The sequence below is a fragment of the Syngnathoides biaculeatus genome, chromosome 23 (assembly GCF_019802595.1).
Source record: "Syngnathoides biaculeatus isolate LvHL_M chromosome 23, ASM1980259v1, whole genome shotgun sequence".
In the NCBI taxonomy this organism is placed as follows: domain Eukaryota; kingdom Metazoa; phylum Chordata; class Actinopteri; order Syngnathiformes; family Syngnathidae; genus Syngnathoides; species Syngnathoides biaculeatus.
The window spans coordinates 474,846-493,845 of record NC_084662.1 but is presented as its reverse complement, the minus strand read 5'-3'; the positions used below and the strand labels follow the sequence as shown (position 1 = coordinate 493,845).

The 19,000-nt window shown below is 41.7% G+C and overlaps 1 protein-coding gene across 5 annotated transcripts in view; it reads left to right on the top strand.

The window, feature by feature from the left end:
• mdn1 (midasin AAA ATPase 1) overlaps nucleotides 1–19,000 on the top strand; it is a 326,227-nt gene that overhangs the window by 60,294 nt on the left and 246,933 nt on the right. For all 5 annotated transcript variants that reach the window (XM_061812802.1, XM_061812803.1, XM_061812800.1 and 2 more), the window contains exons 16-21: nucleotides 443–503; nucleotides 3,363–3,574; nucleotides 3,645–3,748; nucleotides 6,363–6,507; nucleotides 14,335–14,431; nucleotides 14,505–14,618. In XM_061812802.1, coding sequence (XP_061668786.1) covers nucleotides 443–503; nucleotides 3,363–3,574; nucleotides 3,645–3,748; nucleotides 6,363–6,507; nucleotides 14,335–14,431; nucleotides 14,505–14,618 — 733 coding nt within the window. The remainder of the gene's footprint in view (nucleotides 1–442; nucleotides 504–3,362; nucleotides 3,575–3,644; nucleotides 3,749–6,362; nucleotides 6,508–14,334; nucleotides 14,432–14,504; nucleotides 14,619–19,000) is intronic.

Genomic DNA, 19,000 nt, shown 5'->3' with positions numbered 1-19,000 from the left:
CTGAAAGACCTCAACATTTTTCCCTTCTCAGCTTTCACCACATGGTTCTCTGCTCTAGCTTTCTTTTCTTAAGCTTCCTCCCCATCACCAGAGTCGTCTTCCACACTACATCCTATGTTGTCGAGCTACATTCTCCCTTACCACGACCTTAAAGTCAGTAACCTTCCGATTACATTGTCTGCAGAAAATGTCTTTCGTTTTTAAATACTGGATGGAAAGATTGGCTGTGACTGTTGCCCCATGACTGAAAACAACCTGCTTCCCCCACCACTGTAATCAAAAATCATTTTAATTTGATTGAATGCTCAGTCATTGTGTGCCGTAAGTGGCTCTGGATAGCTACGTATGAATTAAATATGAAAATCCCAGAATACTTTATTTACATCATTTGACCCTTTGAGTAAATTATTAGACTTATATTTGTCATTCGTATTTCTTCTAGGACATAAGTTGATGGTTGTGAACATGAATCAACAGAGTGACACTGCTGACCTCCTTGGCGGGTAAGTTACACTCGTGACCATTGAAGTAGGTATTTTCAACCAAGAACTAAACATAATATTTCATATCCTAGTACTTTTTGTCATCAGTTTGGTTTTACAAGGTGGAGTCCAATATACCATAGCTGTTTGAAGGATCAACAGTTTTCTACAAGAATGGAATGAAGGAAAAAAAATCCCCCCCCCACCCCCCATATTCCGACGGGAGAACTTGCAATATAGCAGGGTGTTCAAATAGTAAATCATAAATTTCTTCTCTGTATTCTGTATTCCAAATATATACAGTACTGCCAAAAAAAGAAGTTAATTAACAGACACTTTGTTGCGAAATATGTGCTTATGATAGAATTGTATTTGTACCCGTTGAATGGCACTTGTTTTTATTGACGTGGCTGGACAGCTTCTCAAACTCGGGCATGGAAAATAACTTTCATCTTGACACATGACTACAACAGGGTTCGCACGCATCCCTAAAAGTCCCTAAAAACCCCAACACTTTCGAAGGTGCATTTAGGGGCTCCTGAAAGTCCTTAAAAATCTGCGAAAACCGGTAAAGCCCCTAAAAAGGCCTTAAATTAAAAAAAAAAAATCAAAGGGAGGACCTTTACCGCCAAAATTCTCCCTAAAAAATAAAGTAATCTTTTATTGAAAAACAAAATAGCAATCCGTCTGGCGTCCAAAACAGCCGGAAATTGTCAAGGGAAGTCACCGTGTTGACAACTTGTCGCCATCTTGTCGATATTCCATAGTTTGTTTCCGTGAGTAGGCATTTCACTTCGTCTTCGTTACGTCGTAGCGTGGTTCTTTCATCGATCCAACTTGTATCACGGGGAAGTGCATTTTTCAAGAAGCTTGGGTTGAAAGTCAGGAGTTTGTAAGCTGGGTTTGTAGAGATCCAAAAGATCGGCACATGTTTTATTGCCATCTGTGCAAGCAGAGTTACCAGCTTGAAAAGATGGGCGCTGGAGTCGCACCGGAAAAACAGGAGACATGCTGATTTGGCGAAGACTCTCTCATCTTCCGTTGGTATGAATCTGTTTCTAAAATATCAAGATGGTGAAGCATCAACTTCAGGCAGTGGTACTAGCAGTGCATGCGCACCTACAGTTGTCCAGTCATCGACTTCAACCAGCCGGAAGTCAGGCTTTTATGAACGTAGTTCAATCCACGAAGACAGACTCGTTAAAGGCAGAGATCTTGTGGACTTTAAAAGTGATCTGCAGCCATTACAGTTACAAATCATGTGAAAATAATTCAAAAGTGTTTGCAGTCATGTTCCAGACAGTGACATTGCTAAAAACTACCACTTTGGGGAAAGGAAGACTTCGTACATGGCTCCATTTGGCATCTCTGCCCACTTTTCATCTCTACTGCCTCAAAGCAAAAAACCAGAATAGAGACTTACATATCTACGCTTATTGAGAAGGCTGACAGGCTGTGTGAGGAGGCAGTAGAAAAGAGGAATCTGAGGTTTATCACCGAGGCCAATGCACTCAGAGGCAGAGCAAAGGACAAGAGAACCACTTTAGCACCTCTGCAGCAACAAATAGAGGAGGCACTGGATAGGCTCAAGGAGCTAGAGTAGGGGTGCTGAGACAGACATCAGTAGAAGACATTAGTGTATGTAGTTGCAATTGTAGTTAGAATCTGTTTTTCTGTAGACTGTTATGTGAAGACATTGACAATTGTCATATCAATGAGAACTACCACACGGGGCGACAGGTGATCACTGTCACAGGTACTGAGGTACTGGAACATTTGATGAACCAAGAACAGTTGATGGCACCATTGGGTGAGTCTTTTTTCCCTACTCTTGATTCCCACGATGACCCTAAATTTTTCGTGTCAGCCCTAAATTTTTTCCGTGTCGACCCTAAATTTTTTTGTGTCAGCCCCCAAGAATGCCCCTAAAAAGCCCTTAAATTTTTTGGGTGAGACTGAGTATGAACCCTGCTACAAGCTCTTGTCTGTGAGGCAATTGCGGTACAGTATTTGGATTTAAAGTAGTTCATTTTAGAATATCTGCTTGCACAGTTATATTGTTCCAAGATGGCTATATCTCCAAATGCATATTTTGTCATGTTGCAATAACTCTCAGGAAGAGCATTCCATGTTTCAAACAAGTTTCTGCGGTAATGCGAGGCTTTCAGTTTCGCTCCATTTTTGGCTTTGGGCAAGCTGCGTTTTCCAGTGAGTGACTTTTTTTCCACTCCCAATTCTGCTGCAGATGTAGCATGCCTTCCAGTTAAATATCTGTCCACATTATTATTTTTACACCTGGACATCTTCTCATTACAAAGTCCAACCTTCTGCGTTCACAGTAAAAGCAAATTATTTGGTCCAAGAACTGTTAAAGCCACTGTTCTCCTCAGCTATCATTTTTCCCTTTGCAATCCATGGCCCATCACACGGCCACCGGTTTATATAATCGTCATTGACTGAAATGTTGACATTTATTGATTATTCCAAACATTTCTAGACCATTATAAAACTGAAAGAATTGTTCATCCTCCAACAGAGATCACAAAATAAAAAATGTATTTTTGTCATCTTTTTCATGCATTTTTTTAAAACGCTCCAGGTAGCACCTAGGGTGGCGCTATAGAGCTGCATGTGGTTCCAGAACTGCACTTTGCCGACTTGTTATAGCCTCCTGTCCTCAGTCCTCTTGAGAAATTCATGGAGCTGGCATCAAATTAAATTTATCTCTTCTCCTTTGTGAAACACACACAAATATATGTAGAAAATGTATGTCCGTGTGTGTGAGTGTGTGAGTCCGCGTGCGCACACACCCTGTAAACAAGTGCACCGTGTGTGATAAGTCATCCTGTAACAATTTTTGGTGTTATGTTCTTAAATTAGGTACAAGCCAGTAGACCAGAAGCAGATCTTACTCCCCCTGCGGGAGGCCTTTGAGGACCTGTTCTCACAGACTTACTCCAGGAAGCAAAACTTAACATTTCTAGGTCATGTGCAGACATGCTTCAGGGAGAAGCGTTGGCACGACCTACTCAAACTCATGGACCATGTCTGCAAATCCTTCCTCACTAAACAGTTGCAAGAAAGCCCAAATGGTAACAAGTGGTAGAGTAAACAATTATTATTGCAGTACAACCTACCCAACTTATTTCTGTTTATATATAGCTGGCTTACTCCAGGAGAAGTGGGACCTTATGGCAAGGAAAATCTGTCGGACTCGACAGCAGATCCGAGCCTGTGAGACAGCCATGATCTTTGCTTTTGTTGAGGTAAGGAATGAACAATCCAGGTGTCTATTTTCTTTTACATGTTCTGTCACAGAAGGGGAAGTATCTTGGACCCTTGCCTGATCGCCAATTAAACACAGTTGTACCTCTACTTACGAATGTCTCTTGTCATGAAAAATTCAGGTTTTGAAACGCCTCCTCGGAAAAATATTCTCTAGTTATGAAGGAAAATTTAGGATACGAAAGGAAAAAGGGGCTCCGATCTGGAGCCCCCAAATTCCACCAAACATAAACGTCATGTATCTTGGTTTGAAAGTGGCGCGAAAGAGCTGCTCTCCCGTTGGCTACCGGCAACCATCTTAATGGCATGCCATTGGCCAGGAGGGACCATAATATTAACCATGTGTTGCTCTCGTTTCCCTTCGACACTCAAGCGTTAACAAATCATACACTAGCGCTTTCATACACTCATACACTCCCCAGAGCACAATGGTAAAGTTTTTGAGGTTTTCATTTATTTATTGCAAACTGTCAGACGTTTGCTTTCTCCTCCTTTCCACACCTTGCGTTTCGCTTCTTAACGCAACATTCTCTTCGCAGTCACCCAATGCCAGACGGAAATGAACATAAATATTTTTTTGGCGAGGGGGGCCTTGGAATGAATTAAGCTATTTACATATAAAAAGTGCTTCTACTCACAAAAAATCACATTACGAAATGACTTCCTGAACAAATTAATTTCGTAAGTAGAGGTACAACTGTACATTCATTCACTATGTTCTCAATCCAGTCTCCTTTTAAACCAATAGGCAGAGGCGATATACAGCAGGTGAGTTATTTAACATTACAATTTTTCTCCCTGAATATACTTCCAAAGGTACCATATATTTGTGACAATAAAGCACACCATATTAAAAGGCACATTCTCAGTTTCAACCAAGAACTAAACATAATATTTCATATCCTAGTACTTTTTGTCATCAGTTTGGTTTTACAAGGTGGAGTCCAATATACCATAGCTGTTTGAAGGATCAACAGTTTTCTACAAGAATGGAATGAGGGAAAAAAAATCCCCCCCCCCACTCCGCTGCCAAGTCCATATGCACGCTCACCATGCACAACCCCATTGCTGGGGAAAAAAAGGATGTCAGTTTGGTTAAAGTTTGCTGAACAACTTTTGCACTAGCCAGTTAACCAATGGGAGAATGTAGTCTGGTCTGAGAGCAATATATAACTTTGATGCCGGTATTCACACCATGGTTGGAGGAGAAATGGCACTGCACATCACTCTAAAAATACATTACCAACAGTAAAGTTCAGATGTGGGAACATAAAGGTGTGAGGCTGCTTTTCAGAAAATGGTCCTGGTAAACTTCATATTATTGAAGGCTGGATTAATTGCCAAATGTACATAGACATTCTTGACATAAATCTGTTGCCATCTATGAGTTTTAAAGAAAAAAAAAATGTAAGAATGGACCAGCCAATTATCACCTGACTTCCATCAGAAATCTATTTAAAACTGTGGAGAACTGAAACTGAAGTTTCATTTAATAAGCCTGAGAAATCTTCATGATTTAAAGACTGCTTGCTTGGAGGAATGGGCCAAAATCACACCAGAACAATGTATGCGACTTGTTTCTCCATACAGGAGGTGTTTTGTAACTGTAATTGGAAGCAAAGGCCTATGTGCGAGGTATTGAATGAATACCTGTTGCCATGTTCAATACTTTTACCCCCCATGTCATTTCAGATGATGATACACGTAATTTCCGCTCTTATTTCTTCTGTTTTATTTTGTACTGTATATATGGATTACTTTGGTTGTTCCTAACGTCTGGTGAAATCCTGTCAATAGTACCTTTGAAAATATATTTCAGAGTAATTGGGACATTAACTTATTTTAGCTGCAGTACCCAAAGGATATAGAATAGAATACTTAATAGATGATCATTAAACGTGATGAATTTTTATTTTTGGGAACACACATGCACACAAACATTTTCATGTGCATTTCACCTATCACAGAACGGGGCAAAGCAAACACTTAATTGCACACACTGAAGAGAAGGGCTGCATTTCACACCCAGGGGACCACTTCGGGATGTCAGTGTCTTAGGACACATCACCATGGGTCCTGGGGATGTTTGGGATGCATAGTCCTTTCCCACAATCTCTCAAGCTTTCTCAAGCTGGCCTGCCATCCTGACTTGAATTGGAGGTCCCCCACGGTGGGAGGTAACAAGCTTAAAATGTTAGCTATGGCTGACAACGTTCATACGCAAGAGAGAAAACCCTAAAATGTAAGCCTTTGTTTGTCAATAAAATCCCTGTCACAGAGCGATGTAAACGACTTAGTATACTTGTATGTTTGGGGGCATCATTTGCTTCATGGAGTTGCTAGTTCCTAATCCCTTTGTATTGAATGGAGAAGTTGGACAGCTGGAATTCGGCTGGAGACCAAATGGAGAAAATGAACCTCTTTGTCAGAGACATTCCAATTTCTGAGCACTAGTGAGGTGCAAAACAGAAACCACAAACTGCTTATTGGCAAAAATAAATACACAGAAATTTACAGAAAATAGGCTATATTAAGTTAAATTATGAAACAAATTTATTCTTGAAGTGAACTGTTTTACACTGTATTCTTTCATAGGGAACATTAGCGAAGGCACTGAAGAAGGGCTACTGGATCTTGCTAGATGAGATAAATCTAGCAGCAGCAGAGACTCTAGAGTGTTTGAGTGGACTGCTAGAAAGCAGTGCTGGATCCCTTGTGCTGTTGGACCGTGGAGACTTCGGTAGGTTTTTTTTTCGTTTTTAATTTTTTTTTTAAGTAATATTTTAGGTGATAATTCTGCAGGTTTTCTTTGTGGTGAATTTCTTAATGCCTTTGTAAACTATAACACAACAAAGGAACACACCCAAAACAAAGTCAGAATAATAGTAACTGTGAATTTGCAAGTGCTCTACAAATAGTCAACACAGAGATCAGTTATCAAGTCCAAGTTAAATAGACCACAATTTGTCTTTTTACAGGAAGATATGTGAGAAAACGCAATTATAGTTTCAAGCATCATCTGTGTTTTCATATTTACTACGTCTTTCTGTCTAAATTTACTTCACATATGCATACACATATGCTCAGTTTTATTATTTTGCTGCCAAAATCATGTTGGGAGCCATTACTGGGTTATCTGATATTTGCTGATTAAGGAGGACAAGCTTAACTGGCAATTGGTCTGTAAACAGGAAGTACCAAATATATACTTAATTTTCTGTTGGATCTCTTTGTTGACCATGGCCTCCTTGAGGATTTGCATGATAAATACAAACAACTGTTTTATGACAAATTGCGAAGTAAAAATAAATTTAAGGTGTTGCCATATGAGTATTTCTGTGATGTACTCATCTCTGCCCCTTTTCTGCTGTTAACTCCAACTTTGTTTTTTGTCGAGCTGTGCTGCATTATCAAAACATTTTTGAGCATCTTTTTCACATAAAATATTTTATTTTATTTTATTTTATTTTTTTTTATTTTTTTTTTTTTTACAGTTAGATTTTGAATGTAGATTTCTACGTGTAGAATGGGCTGCAAAACGCAGTCGCCAGCTGAGATACATAGTCTCTCCAGCGTGTTCTGGGTCGTCCAAGGGGTCTCTTTCTGGTGGGGCATGCCCTGAACACCTCACCAGGGAGGCGTTCAGGATGCATCTGAATCAGATGCCCCAGCCACCTCATCTGGCTCCTCTCAATGCGGAGGGAGCAATGGATCGACACAGAGTCCCTCCCTGATGTCCGAGCTTCTTACCCTATCTCTAAGGGAGAGCCCGGACACCGTACGGAGGAAACTCATTTCGGCCACTTGTATCCAGGATCTTGTTCTTTCAGTCACGACCTGCTGCTCATGCCCATAGGTGAGGGTAGGAACAGAGATCGATTGGTAAATCGAGAAAGTCGCCTTTCGATTTAGCTCCTCCTTTACCACAACGGACTGATAGAAAGTCTGCATCACTGCAGACGATGCACCGATCCGTCTGTCGATCTCCCGCTCCATTCTTCCCTCACTTGTGAACGAGACTCCAAGATACTTGAACTCCTCTACTTGGGGCAAGATCTCATCCCTGACCCAGAGAGGGCCACCCTTTTCCAACTGAGGACCATGGTCTCAGAGTTGGGGGTGTCGATTCTCATCCCAGCCTCTTCACACTTGGCTCTGAACTGCTCCAGTGAGAGTTGGAGATTACAGCATGATGAAGCCAACAGAACATCATCATCTGCAAAGAGCGGAGATGCGATCCTGAGGCCACCAACCCTGACACACATTATGCCTCGGCTGCGCCTAAAAAATCTGTCCATAAAAGTTATGAACAAAATCGGTGACAAAGTGGAGCCTTGTCGGAGTCCAACTCTCACCGGAAACGAGTTCAACTTATTGCCGGCAATCCGGACCAAACTCTGACAATGGTCATACTGGGACTGAACAGCTCGTATCAGGGGGTTTGGAAGAACCCCCTACAGGACTCCCCAAGGGACACGGTCGAACGCCTTCTCCAAGTCCACAAAACACATGTAGAATGGTTGGGCAAACTCCCATGCACCCCCAGACTCTGCCAAGGGTGTAGAGCTGGTCCACTGTTCCACGGCTAGGATGAAAACAACATTGCTCCTCCTGAATTTGAGATTTAACTTCCCCACGGACCCTCCTCTCCAGTAGCCCTGAATAGACCTTACCAGAGAGGCTGAGGAATGTGATCCCCCGATTGTTAACACTCCGGTCACCCTTCTTAACCCACCACCCAAGTCTGCCAATCCAGATGCACTGTCCCCGATGTCCACGCGATGTTGCAGAGGTGTGTCAACCAGGACTGCCCCACAACATCCAGAGCCTTTAGGAACTCTGAGCGAATGTCATCCACCCCTGGGCCCTGCCACCAAGGAGCTTTTTAACCACCTCGGTGACCTCAACCCCAGAGAGCACCCAGACTCAGCTTCCTCATGGGAAAGGCGTGTTGGTGGAATTGAGGTAGTATTCTCCCCACCGACTCACAACATCCCGGGTTGAAGTCAGCAGTGCCCCATCCCCACTATCAACAGTGTTGACGGTGCACTGCTTACCCCTCCTGAGATGCCAGACGGTGGACCACAATTACCTCGAAGCTTTCTTTAAGTCTTTTCTCCATGGCCTCACTGGACTACTCGCGTGCCCGTTTTTTTTTTTTTTTTTTTTTTTGCCTCAGTGACCAACGAAGCTGTATTCCACTTGGCCAGCCGGTACCGATCAGCTGCCTCGGGAGTCCCACAGCCCAAACATGCATCCCTCACTGTTGGTGTCCACCAACTTGTTCGGTGTTTGCCGCCACGACAGGCCACCTTACGCCTCAGCAATGGAGGTGCGAAACATCGTCCACTCTGACTCAATGTCCTCCGCCTCCCTTGGAACATGAGCAAAGTTCTTTCGGAGGTGGGAGTTGAAGTTCCTTCTGACAGGGAAATCTGCCAACCATTCCCAGAAACCCTCACTATACGTTTGGGCCTGCCACGTCGGACTAGCATCTTCCCCCACCATCTGAGCCAACTCACCACCAGATGGTGATTAGTTGACAACCCCGCCCATCTTCACCCGAGTGTCCAAGACCTTCGCACCAGTCTGATGACACGACCACAAAGTCGATCATTGAACTGCGATCTCGGGTGTCCCGTGGACACGTGCACTTGCCTGCACATGGTGTTCGTTATGGACAATCTGTGATGAGCACTTAAGTCCAGTAACAGAATACATTTTGGGTTCTGATTGTGGGGGCCGTTCTTCCCAATTACACCCTTCCAGGTCTCACTGTCATTGTCCACATGGGCATTGAAGTCCCCCAGCAGAATGATGGGAGTCCCCACAGAGAGTGCTCTCCAGCAGTTCCTCTTAAGGACTCCAAAAAGGCGGGTACTCTCAAATTTTGTTTGGTGCATAGGAACAAACAACAGGACCCCCCCCAATTGAGGAAAAATTGCCTAAAGTTAATCCGAATATTAGTTGACAACATTAAGTGAACATGCGTTTCGAGTTCGTTTTGCTTTCACGAGCGTAGCCACATTGAGGCACTAACACTAGCAGTAACGCCCGCCCCCTCACTATATATTCACACAGAAAAACTGAATTGATTTATTTACAAACGGTGACTTAAATAGCAGTAAAACGTCTCAAATGTACCAGAAGTCAGTTTTTAACCCTCCTCGTCCTGTTTACTGAAAGCACTAAAGCAGGGTCCAGCAACCGTTAACACTCAGAACCATTTTGACCAGGTTTCCACAGAAAAGATGGGAGCCGCAAACACTTGACATCAGAAATGAAGATATTAGCCTATATATGTTTTTTGTCCACACACCCTCAAAAGAATGCGTGTGCGCGTGTTTACGCTTGTAAAATAATGTGCTTATGAAATCCATGCACTGACAAAACAAAATAGATGAGAGTTTAAGGTCTCTGTTCAATAAAATTATCAATCAAGCAAAGAATTGGACTTTTGTACCGCATAGTGGAGCCTTGACGTGAATTTACAAATAGTGTAAAATCTGTAATTATAAGTGTACGCTTTTAAGAGTGTGGGGGGCACAGTAAGTTAGACAAGGGGGAGTGTGAATGTAACCAAGCAACTTGTTAGAGAGTTTGGTGTGGTGCCAGAGTGTCAATTAATAAAAGCTACTAAAAATAATCTAGCAGTGACTCCTGTTTCCTCATTGTCCATTACCAAGGTTGTTGACAATACAATGGAAAAAATAGCACTATTTCACTGAACAATGAAAATAAGTAGTGGTACCTTAGGATACAAGTTTAATTTGCCCATGACTGAGCTCTTATCCCAAGTTGCTCTTATGTCAAAGCGTATTTACCCATTGGAATGAATGTAAATGCCATTAATCTATTCCAGTCCTCAAAATGCCACCCAATTTTTTATTTTCCACATCTTCAAATAAGAAAAATGTTTTTAAAAAAACAAATATTGCACTGTATTATATATAAAAATAAAAGAATATGGCAAGAAAGGAACTGCTTTTATAATGTACTACTTAGATCAGATGACTTACTGGAACAAAAGATAGGGGTGGAAGAGGCGGTTTCTCAGTCACTTTTACTCTGAACTTAATTATAACAAGTTTACTTTTCTTTCACTTTTGCTGAACTTATTTTTTATTTCACTTCACCACTTAGCGCTGAGCTTGTTACTTTACACTTAATGAACTTGAATGAATGTAATTGCTACTTCTTTGTTTGGGTCTTTTCTCTTGCATGCTTTTTTGGGAATGTATTCTTCTGTGGCAACAGTTTGGCATTTCAAAAAATGTCTGTCCACAGAGGTTTTCTTGTACCTCTTTTTGACTTTCTGAAATGTGTAAGGCACGTGTCATTACATAGCACAAAAGCACGACCACTTGAAACATTTTCTGGATGGATGTTCACCACAAAATCTGAAACTTTCTCCCACATTGTCAACACTTCCTATATCTCTGCAGATATAACCTCATTCTCTCTCTCCTCGTCAGAACTCTCACTCCACACCTCTTATCCTGCTGCATCTGTCGTTCCTTCAATTCCTCCATTGTATGCTCCTCCTCAGGTTGGTCGCTTCACATGCGGCTGCGGTCCTGGAGCTATTGGTTTCCGATCCCTGCACTAAAGTATCAGTGTTGAATAGCTTTAGAAATTTATGAAATACATTTTTCTTTTTCTCCGGCCAATTGAGGTAGATTCTTCTTCTTGTCCGGCCAATTGAGGGAAATTCTTCTATTACGGTCAAATAAGGTACATTTTCTTTTTCTATGCTTGCTGAAACTAAACGTTTGAACCATTTCATTTGAACAGATTTTTGTTGTACTTTTCCACACAGAGCCACGAGTGGGGGGAAAAAAAAAACATTTTACCCACATCGAAAAACAGACCACAGGTATCACATCGCTCAATTAAAAAAGCAGCTTGTTGTCCGGAATATACTGTAGCTAAATAAGATCCCAGCTTCTAAACCATCAGCAGGAGAAAAAAAACCACAACAGACATCATTTTTTACAATCTTCCAAAACAGCTTTATACACAAGTATTTTGAAAATTTAAAGGAATCGCATCCATCCATCCATTTTTTTATTTCTTTTGAGCTGGTTATTCTCACGAGAGTTGGGCGAATGCTGGAACCTATCCCAGATATCATCGCGGAGGAGGCAGGGTACACCCTGAACTGGTTGCCAGGCAGTCGCAGGACACATGGAAACAGACAACAGTCGCACTCACAATCACACTTAAGGGGAATTTAGAGTGTCCAATTAGTCCATATTTTTGGGATGTGGGAGAAAACCAGAGTGCCCATAGAAAACCCACGCAACCACAGGGAGAACATGCAAGCACCACACTGGCGGGGGTGGGATTTGAACCCATCCTCAGAACTGTGAAACAAATTTTCTCCAGCTGCTGCACCGTGCCGCTGGGAATCACAATTTATCTCATTTATACTTGCATTGTTCTGTAATTTAACTCCAAATGTAGCACGTACCACTTATTTTTTTTCTTTAGTAACTGTGACAGTCACTGTGATTTGACGGGCGCGTGCGCGACATCGCACTCACAAATCTGGACAGTGGAGCACAAAAAAATCAGGCGTGTAAAATTTGTCACGAGTAGAAATACATAGATATTGAAAGACATCACTTATTTTGTTAAGTCTTGACCAATGATCCCTATAAGATGCGTCACTGCGCAATTGCACACTTGTCGCGCACACGAAAACCGATCCAGCGCAGTGAACCCACACCATGCTGCCTGTAATAATAGTGCCTTGTGAAAGTATTGAGCTTCTTTGAACTTATTCAACCTTCCACCACATTTCAGCATTCAAACATAAACTTATGAAATATTTTTTTTTGTCAAGAACTGTCAACAAGTGGGACAGTAGAATTAAATTTCTTGGATATTTTAAACTTTTTTTAACACAAAAACCTGAAAAGTTGGGTGTCCAATAATATTCGGACCCCTTGCATTAATACTTTGTAGCCCCACCTTTTGCTTTAATTACAGCTCCAAATTACTTGGGGTATGTGTCTATCTGTTTTGCAAATCGAGAGACTGAAATTCTTGCCCATTCTTCCTTGTAAAACAGCTCAACCTCAGTGAGGTTGGATGGAGAGCGTTTGTGAACAGCAGTCTTCAGCTCTGCCCACAGATTCTCGATTGGATTCAGGTCTGGACTTTGACTTGGCCAATTTAACACCTTGATATATTTTTGAACGTTTTCATTGTAGAATTGGCTTTATGTTTTGGATCATTGTCTTGTTGGAAGATAAATCGCTGCCCCAGTCTCAGGTCTTTTGCAGACTCTTACAGGTTTTCTTCCAGAATGGTCCTGTATTTTGCTCCATTCATCTTCTGCTTAATTTTAACCATCTTTCCTGTCCCTGCTGAAGCCCAGGCCCAACCCATGAGGTTGCCACCACCATGTTTGACACTGGGGATGGTGTGTTCAGGGTGATGAGCTGTGTTGCTTTTATGCCAAACATATTGTTTTGCATTGTGGCCAAAAAGTTCGATTTTGGTTTCATCTGACCAGAGCACATTCCTCCACATATTTGGTGGGTCTCCCAGGTGGCATGTGGCAAACTTTAAATGAGACTTTTTATGGATATCTTTGAGAAATAGCTTTCTTCTTGCCACTCTTCCACAAAGGCCAGATCTGTGCAGTGTGCGACTGATTGTTGTCCTATCCCTCCTTGAAATGTTTAATGCTTGGGAAATCTTTTGTATCCAAATCCGGCTTAAAACCTCTCCACAACAGTATTTCGGACCTGCCTGGTATATTCCTTGGTCTTTTTGATGCTCTCTACACTTTAAACATAACCCTGAGACTTATCACAGAGCAGGTGCATTGATACAGAGACTTGATTACACACAGGTGCTTTCTATTTATCATCATCAGTCAACATTGGATCATTCAGAGATGTTCACTGAACTTCTGAAGTGTGAGTTTGCTGCACTGAAAGTGAAGCCGCCGAATAATATTCCACGTCGCACTTTTCAGTTTTTGATTTGTTTTAAAAGTATAAAATATCCGATAAATTACGTTCCACTTCACAATTGTGTCCCACTTGTGTGTGTGTGTGTGTGTGTGTGTGTATAATTTTTCTTTTTGGTGGGGGGATACCAATGGTGTACTCATATTTGTGAACATTTCCTCTAACTCAATCACTGCCATCAAGTTGGACGTTTTTGCTCCGACGCCATACTGGTTTTCACTTTAAAGATAATCTATGAATTTGTCAAGTCTTATGAATTTTAACTAAGCCATGTCAATGTTGAACCAATGAGTGACCTTTTTTTCCAGTGGTTTAACTATGGACTAATTCCTTTTTTTAGTGCACTATGAAAAGAGTATAATTTTATATAAAAAAAATTTCCTGTATCATTTTTGTCAGTGGGCTAAGGAGTTTATTTTGCGAGCCTATTCCCCTTTTAGACAAAAAAATTAATCTCTCCTCATGTGGAGGATTATGTGCTCAAAGACCAGCAATGAAACAAATAGTTCAACTGTTCGGGTTTGAATTTAGAATTCCACTACATTTGAGATTGTGATTTTTCAGATTTATTTTTCCTCCAGATGCCCTCATTCGACACCCAGACTTCCGACTATTTGCTTGCATGAACCCAGCTACTGATGTGGGTAAAAGAAACCTGCCTCTTGGCCTCAGGAACAGGTAAAATGGTGCAGACATATGACCCAAAACAAAACTAACACTTACTTTCAATCTGCTTTCAACATCGTTGCAGATTCACTGAGCTATATGTAGAAGAGGTGGCTAATGAGGGAGACTTACGAATATTGGTTTCAGATTACCTCAAAAACCTGAATCTTTCCAGGAGTGCCGTTGATGGAATCATAAGGTAACGACTTTTCCTCAAGAGTGAAGTGACATGTATTATGCACACTTAAGAAATTACATTGTATTATACATACAGAAAAAAAGTACATTTTTATTAATTAGTTTAGATCAGCGATTCACAACCTTTATTGACCCAAACCTGTTATCTTCGATTCGAAAAATCTCACAACACACCACCTAACATAAATGTCACAAAAAGTGGATACACAAGTCAGTTATACACTTTCTGCCATGAAATAGAAGAGGATATTTTTGTTGTCTATTTATACCGGTGGCCGAGATAGACGGACAAAGAATGTAAAAAATAAATATTTTGACCATCCGTTATCTGTACCGCTCATCCTCACAAGGGCTTGTGGTCAACTTGATTTAAGTCTTGGCCCTGGCTGCTGGGCCATTCAAGAACAGTCACAAAGTTTTTCTGAAGCCACCACTTCGTTTTTTTAGCTTTGTGCTTTGGGTCATTCTCCTGTTGGAAGGTGACCCTTTGGACGAGTCTGAGGTCCTGAGCACTGGAGGCTTTCATCCAGGATGCTGTTCTTGGCCGCATTCATCTTTCCTTCCTTGCATTGCAACCAGGTCGTCCGTTTCCTGTAGCTGACAAAACACACCTACAGCATGATGCTGCCACCACGTTTCACTGTTGGGACTGTACTGGACAGTTGAAAAGCAGTGCCTTTTTTTCTCTGTACATACAGTTTTATCTTGGTCTCATCGGACGAGAGAATCTTATTTCTTACCATCTCAGAGTTTTTCAGGTTTTTTTCATGTCTTGCCATAAACAGGGTTTGCACGCGGCCCTAAAAGTCCCGAAAAGCCTCAAAATTTTCGAAGGTGCATTTAGGGGCTCCTAAAAGTCCTTAAAACCGGTCAAGCCCCTTAAAAGGCCTTAAATTAAAAAAAAATCAAAGGGAGGACCTCTACCGCCAAAATTCTCCCTAAAAAAAAAAAAAAAAAATATATAGCGATCCGTCTGGCGTCCAAATCAGCCGGAAATTGTCAACAGAAGTCACCGTGTTGACAACTATTCGCCATCTTGTCGATATTCCATTGTTTGTTTCCGTGAGTAGGCATTTCACTTCGTCTTCGTTACGACATAGCGTAGCTCTTTCATCAATCCAACTTGTATCACGGGGAAGTGCATTTTTCAAGAAGCTTGGGTTGAAAGTAAGGAGTTCGGGAGCTGGGTTCGCCGAGATCCAAAAGATGGGCACATGTTTTACTGCCATCTGTGCAAGCAGAGTTACCAGCTTGAAAAGATGGGCGTCAAAGCGCTGGAGTCGCACCGGGAAAAACAGGAGACACGCTGACGAAGACTCTCTCATCTTCCGTTGGTATGAATATATCAATATAGTGAAGCACCAACTTCAGGCAGTGGTACTAGCAGTGGATGCGCACTAGGAATCGCAAAAAAAAAAAAAAAAACGCTTACTTTCATAACTGGTTTTAACCGAACAGCTGTAGCAAAAAAAAAAAACAAAAAAAAAACCAGTATCATAGTGATGTTTACATAATTCACCTGCGGGACCTCGAGTTGGGGTGCGGGGTTCCGCACGGACTGTTTTTGTTGTTGCTCTTCCGGAGTGACGAGTTCACAGAGTTCCCCCCGTTATGCGAGTAGTGTTTTGATGTCTGCCAATAAAACAAGTTTACTCCCATATTTTGGAGCGTTTCCTCGATGCCATGTTTGATGTTTCTTTGATCTAACTGAATGTTCTTTTGAGTCCAACTTTACTCTAACAGCGAAACTTGAAAGAAGTGGAAATGATGTTGAAAAAATAGCGCAACGTGGAGGAACCGGAAGAAATGATTGGAAATTTTAACCGATTTCAAAAGTCCGATTACGGTTTCGGTTTTAAAAAAACCCAAAACCGGTTATTTGTAACCGGTTGCGATCCCTAATGCGCACCTACAGTTGTCCAGCCAGAAGTCAGGCTTTATGAACGTAGTTCAATACACGAAGACGGACTCGTTAAAGGCAGAGATCGTGTGGACTTTAAAAGTGATCTGCAGCCATTACAGTTCCAAATCTTGTGAAAATAATTTGAAACTGTTTGCAGTCATGTTCCCAGACAGTGACATTGCTAAAAACTACCAATGTGGCGAAAGGAAGACTTCATACCTGGTTACATTTGGCACCGCTGCCAACTTTTCATCTCCACTGCCTCACAGCCAAAAAAGCCAGAATAGAGACTGACATATCAACGCTTATTGAGAAGGTTGACAGGCTGCGTGAGGAGGCAGAAGAAAAGAAGGATCTGAGGTTTATCACCGAGGCCAATGCACTCAGAGGCAGAGCAAAGGACAAGAGAGCCACTTTGGCACCTCTGCAGCAACAAAGAGGAGGCACTGGGCAGGCTCAAGGAGCTTGAGTAGGGGTGCTGAAACAGACATCAGTAGAAGACATTTATGTATATAGTTGCAATTGTAGTTTGAATCTGTTTTTCTGTAGAGTGTTATGTGAAGACGTTGACAATGGTCATATCAATGAGAACTACCACAAGGGGCGACAGGTGATCACTGTCACAGGTACTGAGGTACTGGAACATTTGATGAACCAAGAAAGGTTGATGGCTTCATTGGGTGAGTCTTTTTTCCTTACTCTTGATTTCCCACGATGGCCCTAAATTTTTCGTGTCGGCCCTAAATTTTTTCCGTGTCAGCCCTAAATTTTTCGTGTCAGCCCCCAAGAATGCCCGTAAATAGCCCTTAATTTTTTTTTGGGTCAGACTGAGTATGAACCCTGAAAGCCCCCACTTGTCGAGGAATCCAATGATGATTGACTTTCTCGACATTTCTCCCATGTCCCGACTACAGCTTGGCGACAGTGATTTTTTTTTTTTTTTTTTTTTTTTCTTTAACTCACTAATGTGAGGTCTGGGAGGAAAAGAGGATTTCCTACCAGACGGACATCTGCAAATACTTAATGAAATTGGAGAGGCCAGTACAACCTGCATATGCTTCCTCAGCAATAGCTCTCACAGCCTCCCCTTTTTCTCCATCAACTGACCGTGGTCGAGAGACTCCTCCCGAACCGAGGGTTAATTCCCCTTCACTCGTTGCACCGCTGAAGCTCGGTGACAAGAATAAGAATGGCATGAAGCTTGGTTTGTTGATCGGAATGCTTTTTTTGACTTTTTTTTTACTTATTTATTTTTTTTTTTACAAAGCATGAATGTCCTCCTCCCCTGAATACTTCTCTTGCTTTACTGTTTTGTTCCTCACGCATGTACAGTCCCGTTTCACTCACTTAAACATACACGCTCCACACATTTACAGTGCCTTGTGAAATTATTCAGTATTTCATGCTTCAAACATAAAGATATATCATATAGATCAAGATTCAGCAAGTGGGACACAATCATGATTTGGAATTAAATTGATTTTGTTTTATACTTTTTTAACAAAAACCTGAAAAGTGTGGTGTGCAATATTATTCGGGCTCTTTACTTTCATTGCACCAAACTCACTCCAGAAGTTCAGTGGGGATCTCTGAATGATTCAATGTTAATTGATAATTACAATCCACCTGTGTGGAATCAAGTCTCCGTATAAATGCACCTGCTCTGTGATGGTCTCAGGGTTCTGTGTAAAGTGCAGAGAGCATCATGAAGACCAAGGAACACACCAGGCAGGTCCGTGAAACTGTTATGAAGTTTAAAGCTGGATTTGGATACAAAAAGATTTCCCTAGCTTTAAACATCTCAAGGAGCACTGTGCAAGCAATCATATTGAAATGGAAGGAGTATCAGACCATTGCAAATCTCCGAAGACCCGGCAGTCCTTCTAAACTTTCACCCCGAACAAGGAGAAGACTGAGAGGTGCAGCCAAGAGGCCCATGATTACTCCGTATAACTACAGAGATCTACACTTGAGGTGGGAGAGTCTGTCCACAGGACAACAATCAGTCGTAGACTGCACAAATCTGGCCTTTATGGACGATGTCAGGACGAAAGCCATATCTAAAAGATATCCATAAAAAATCTTGTTTAAAGTTTGCCAGAAGCCACCTGGGAGACACACCAGACCAGGAAGAAGGTGCTCTGGTCAGATGAAACCAAAATCAAACGTTTTGGCTACAATGCAAAATGATATGTTTGGTGTAAAAGCAACACAGCTGACACACCCTGACCACACCATCCCCACTGTGAAACATGGTTGTGGCAGCCTCATGGTTTGGGCTTTCTTTTCTTAAGCAGGGACAGGGAAGATGGTTAAAATTGATGAAGATGAATGCAGCCAAATAAAGAACCATTCTGTAAGAAAACCTGTTGGAGTCTGCACAAGACCTGAGACTGGGACAGAGATTTATCTTCCAACATGACAGTGATCCAAAACATAAAGCCAAATCTACAATGGAATGGTTAACAAATAAACATATC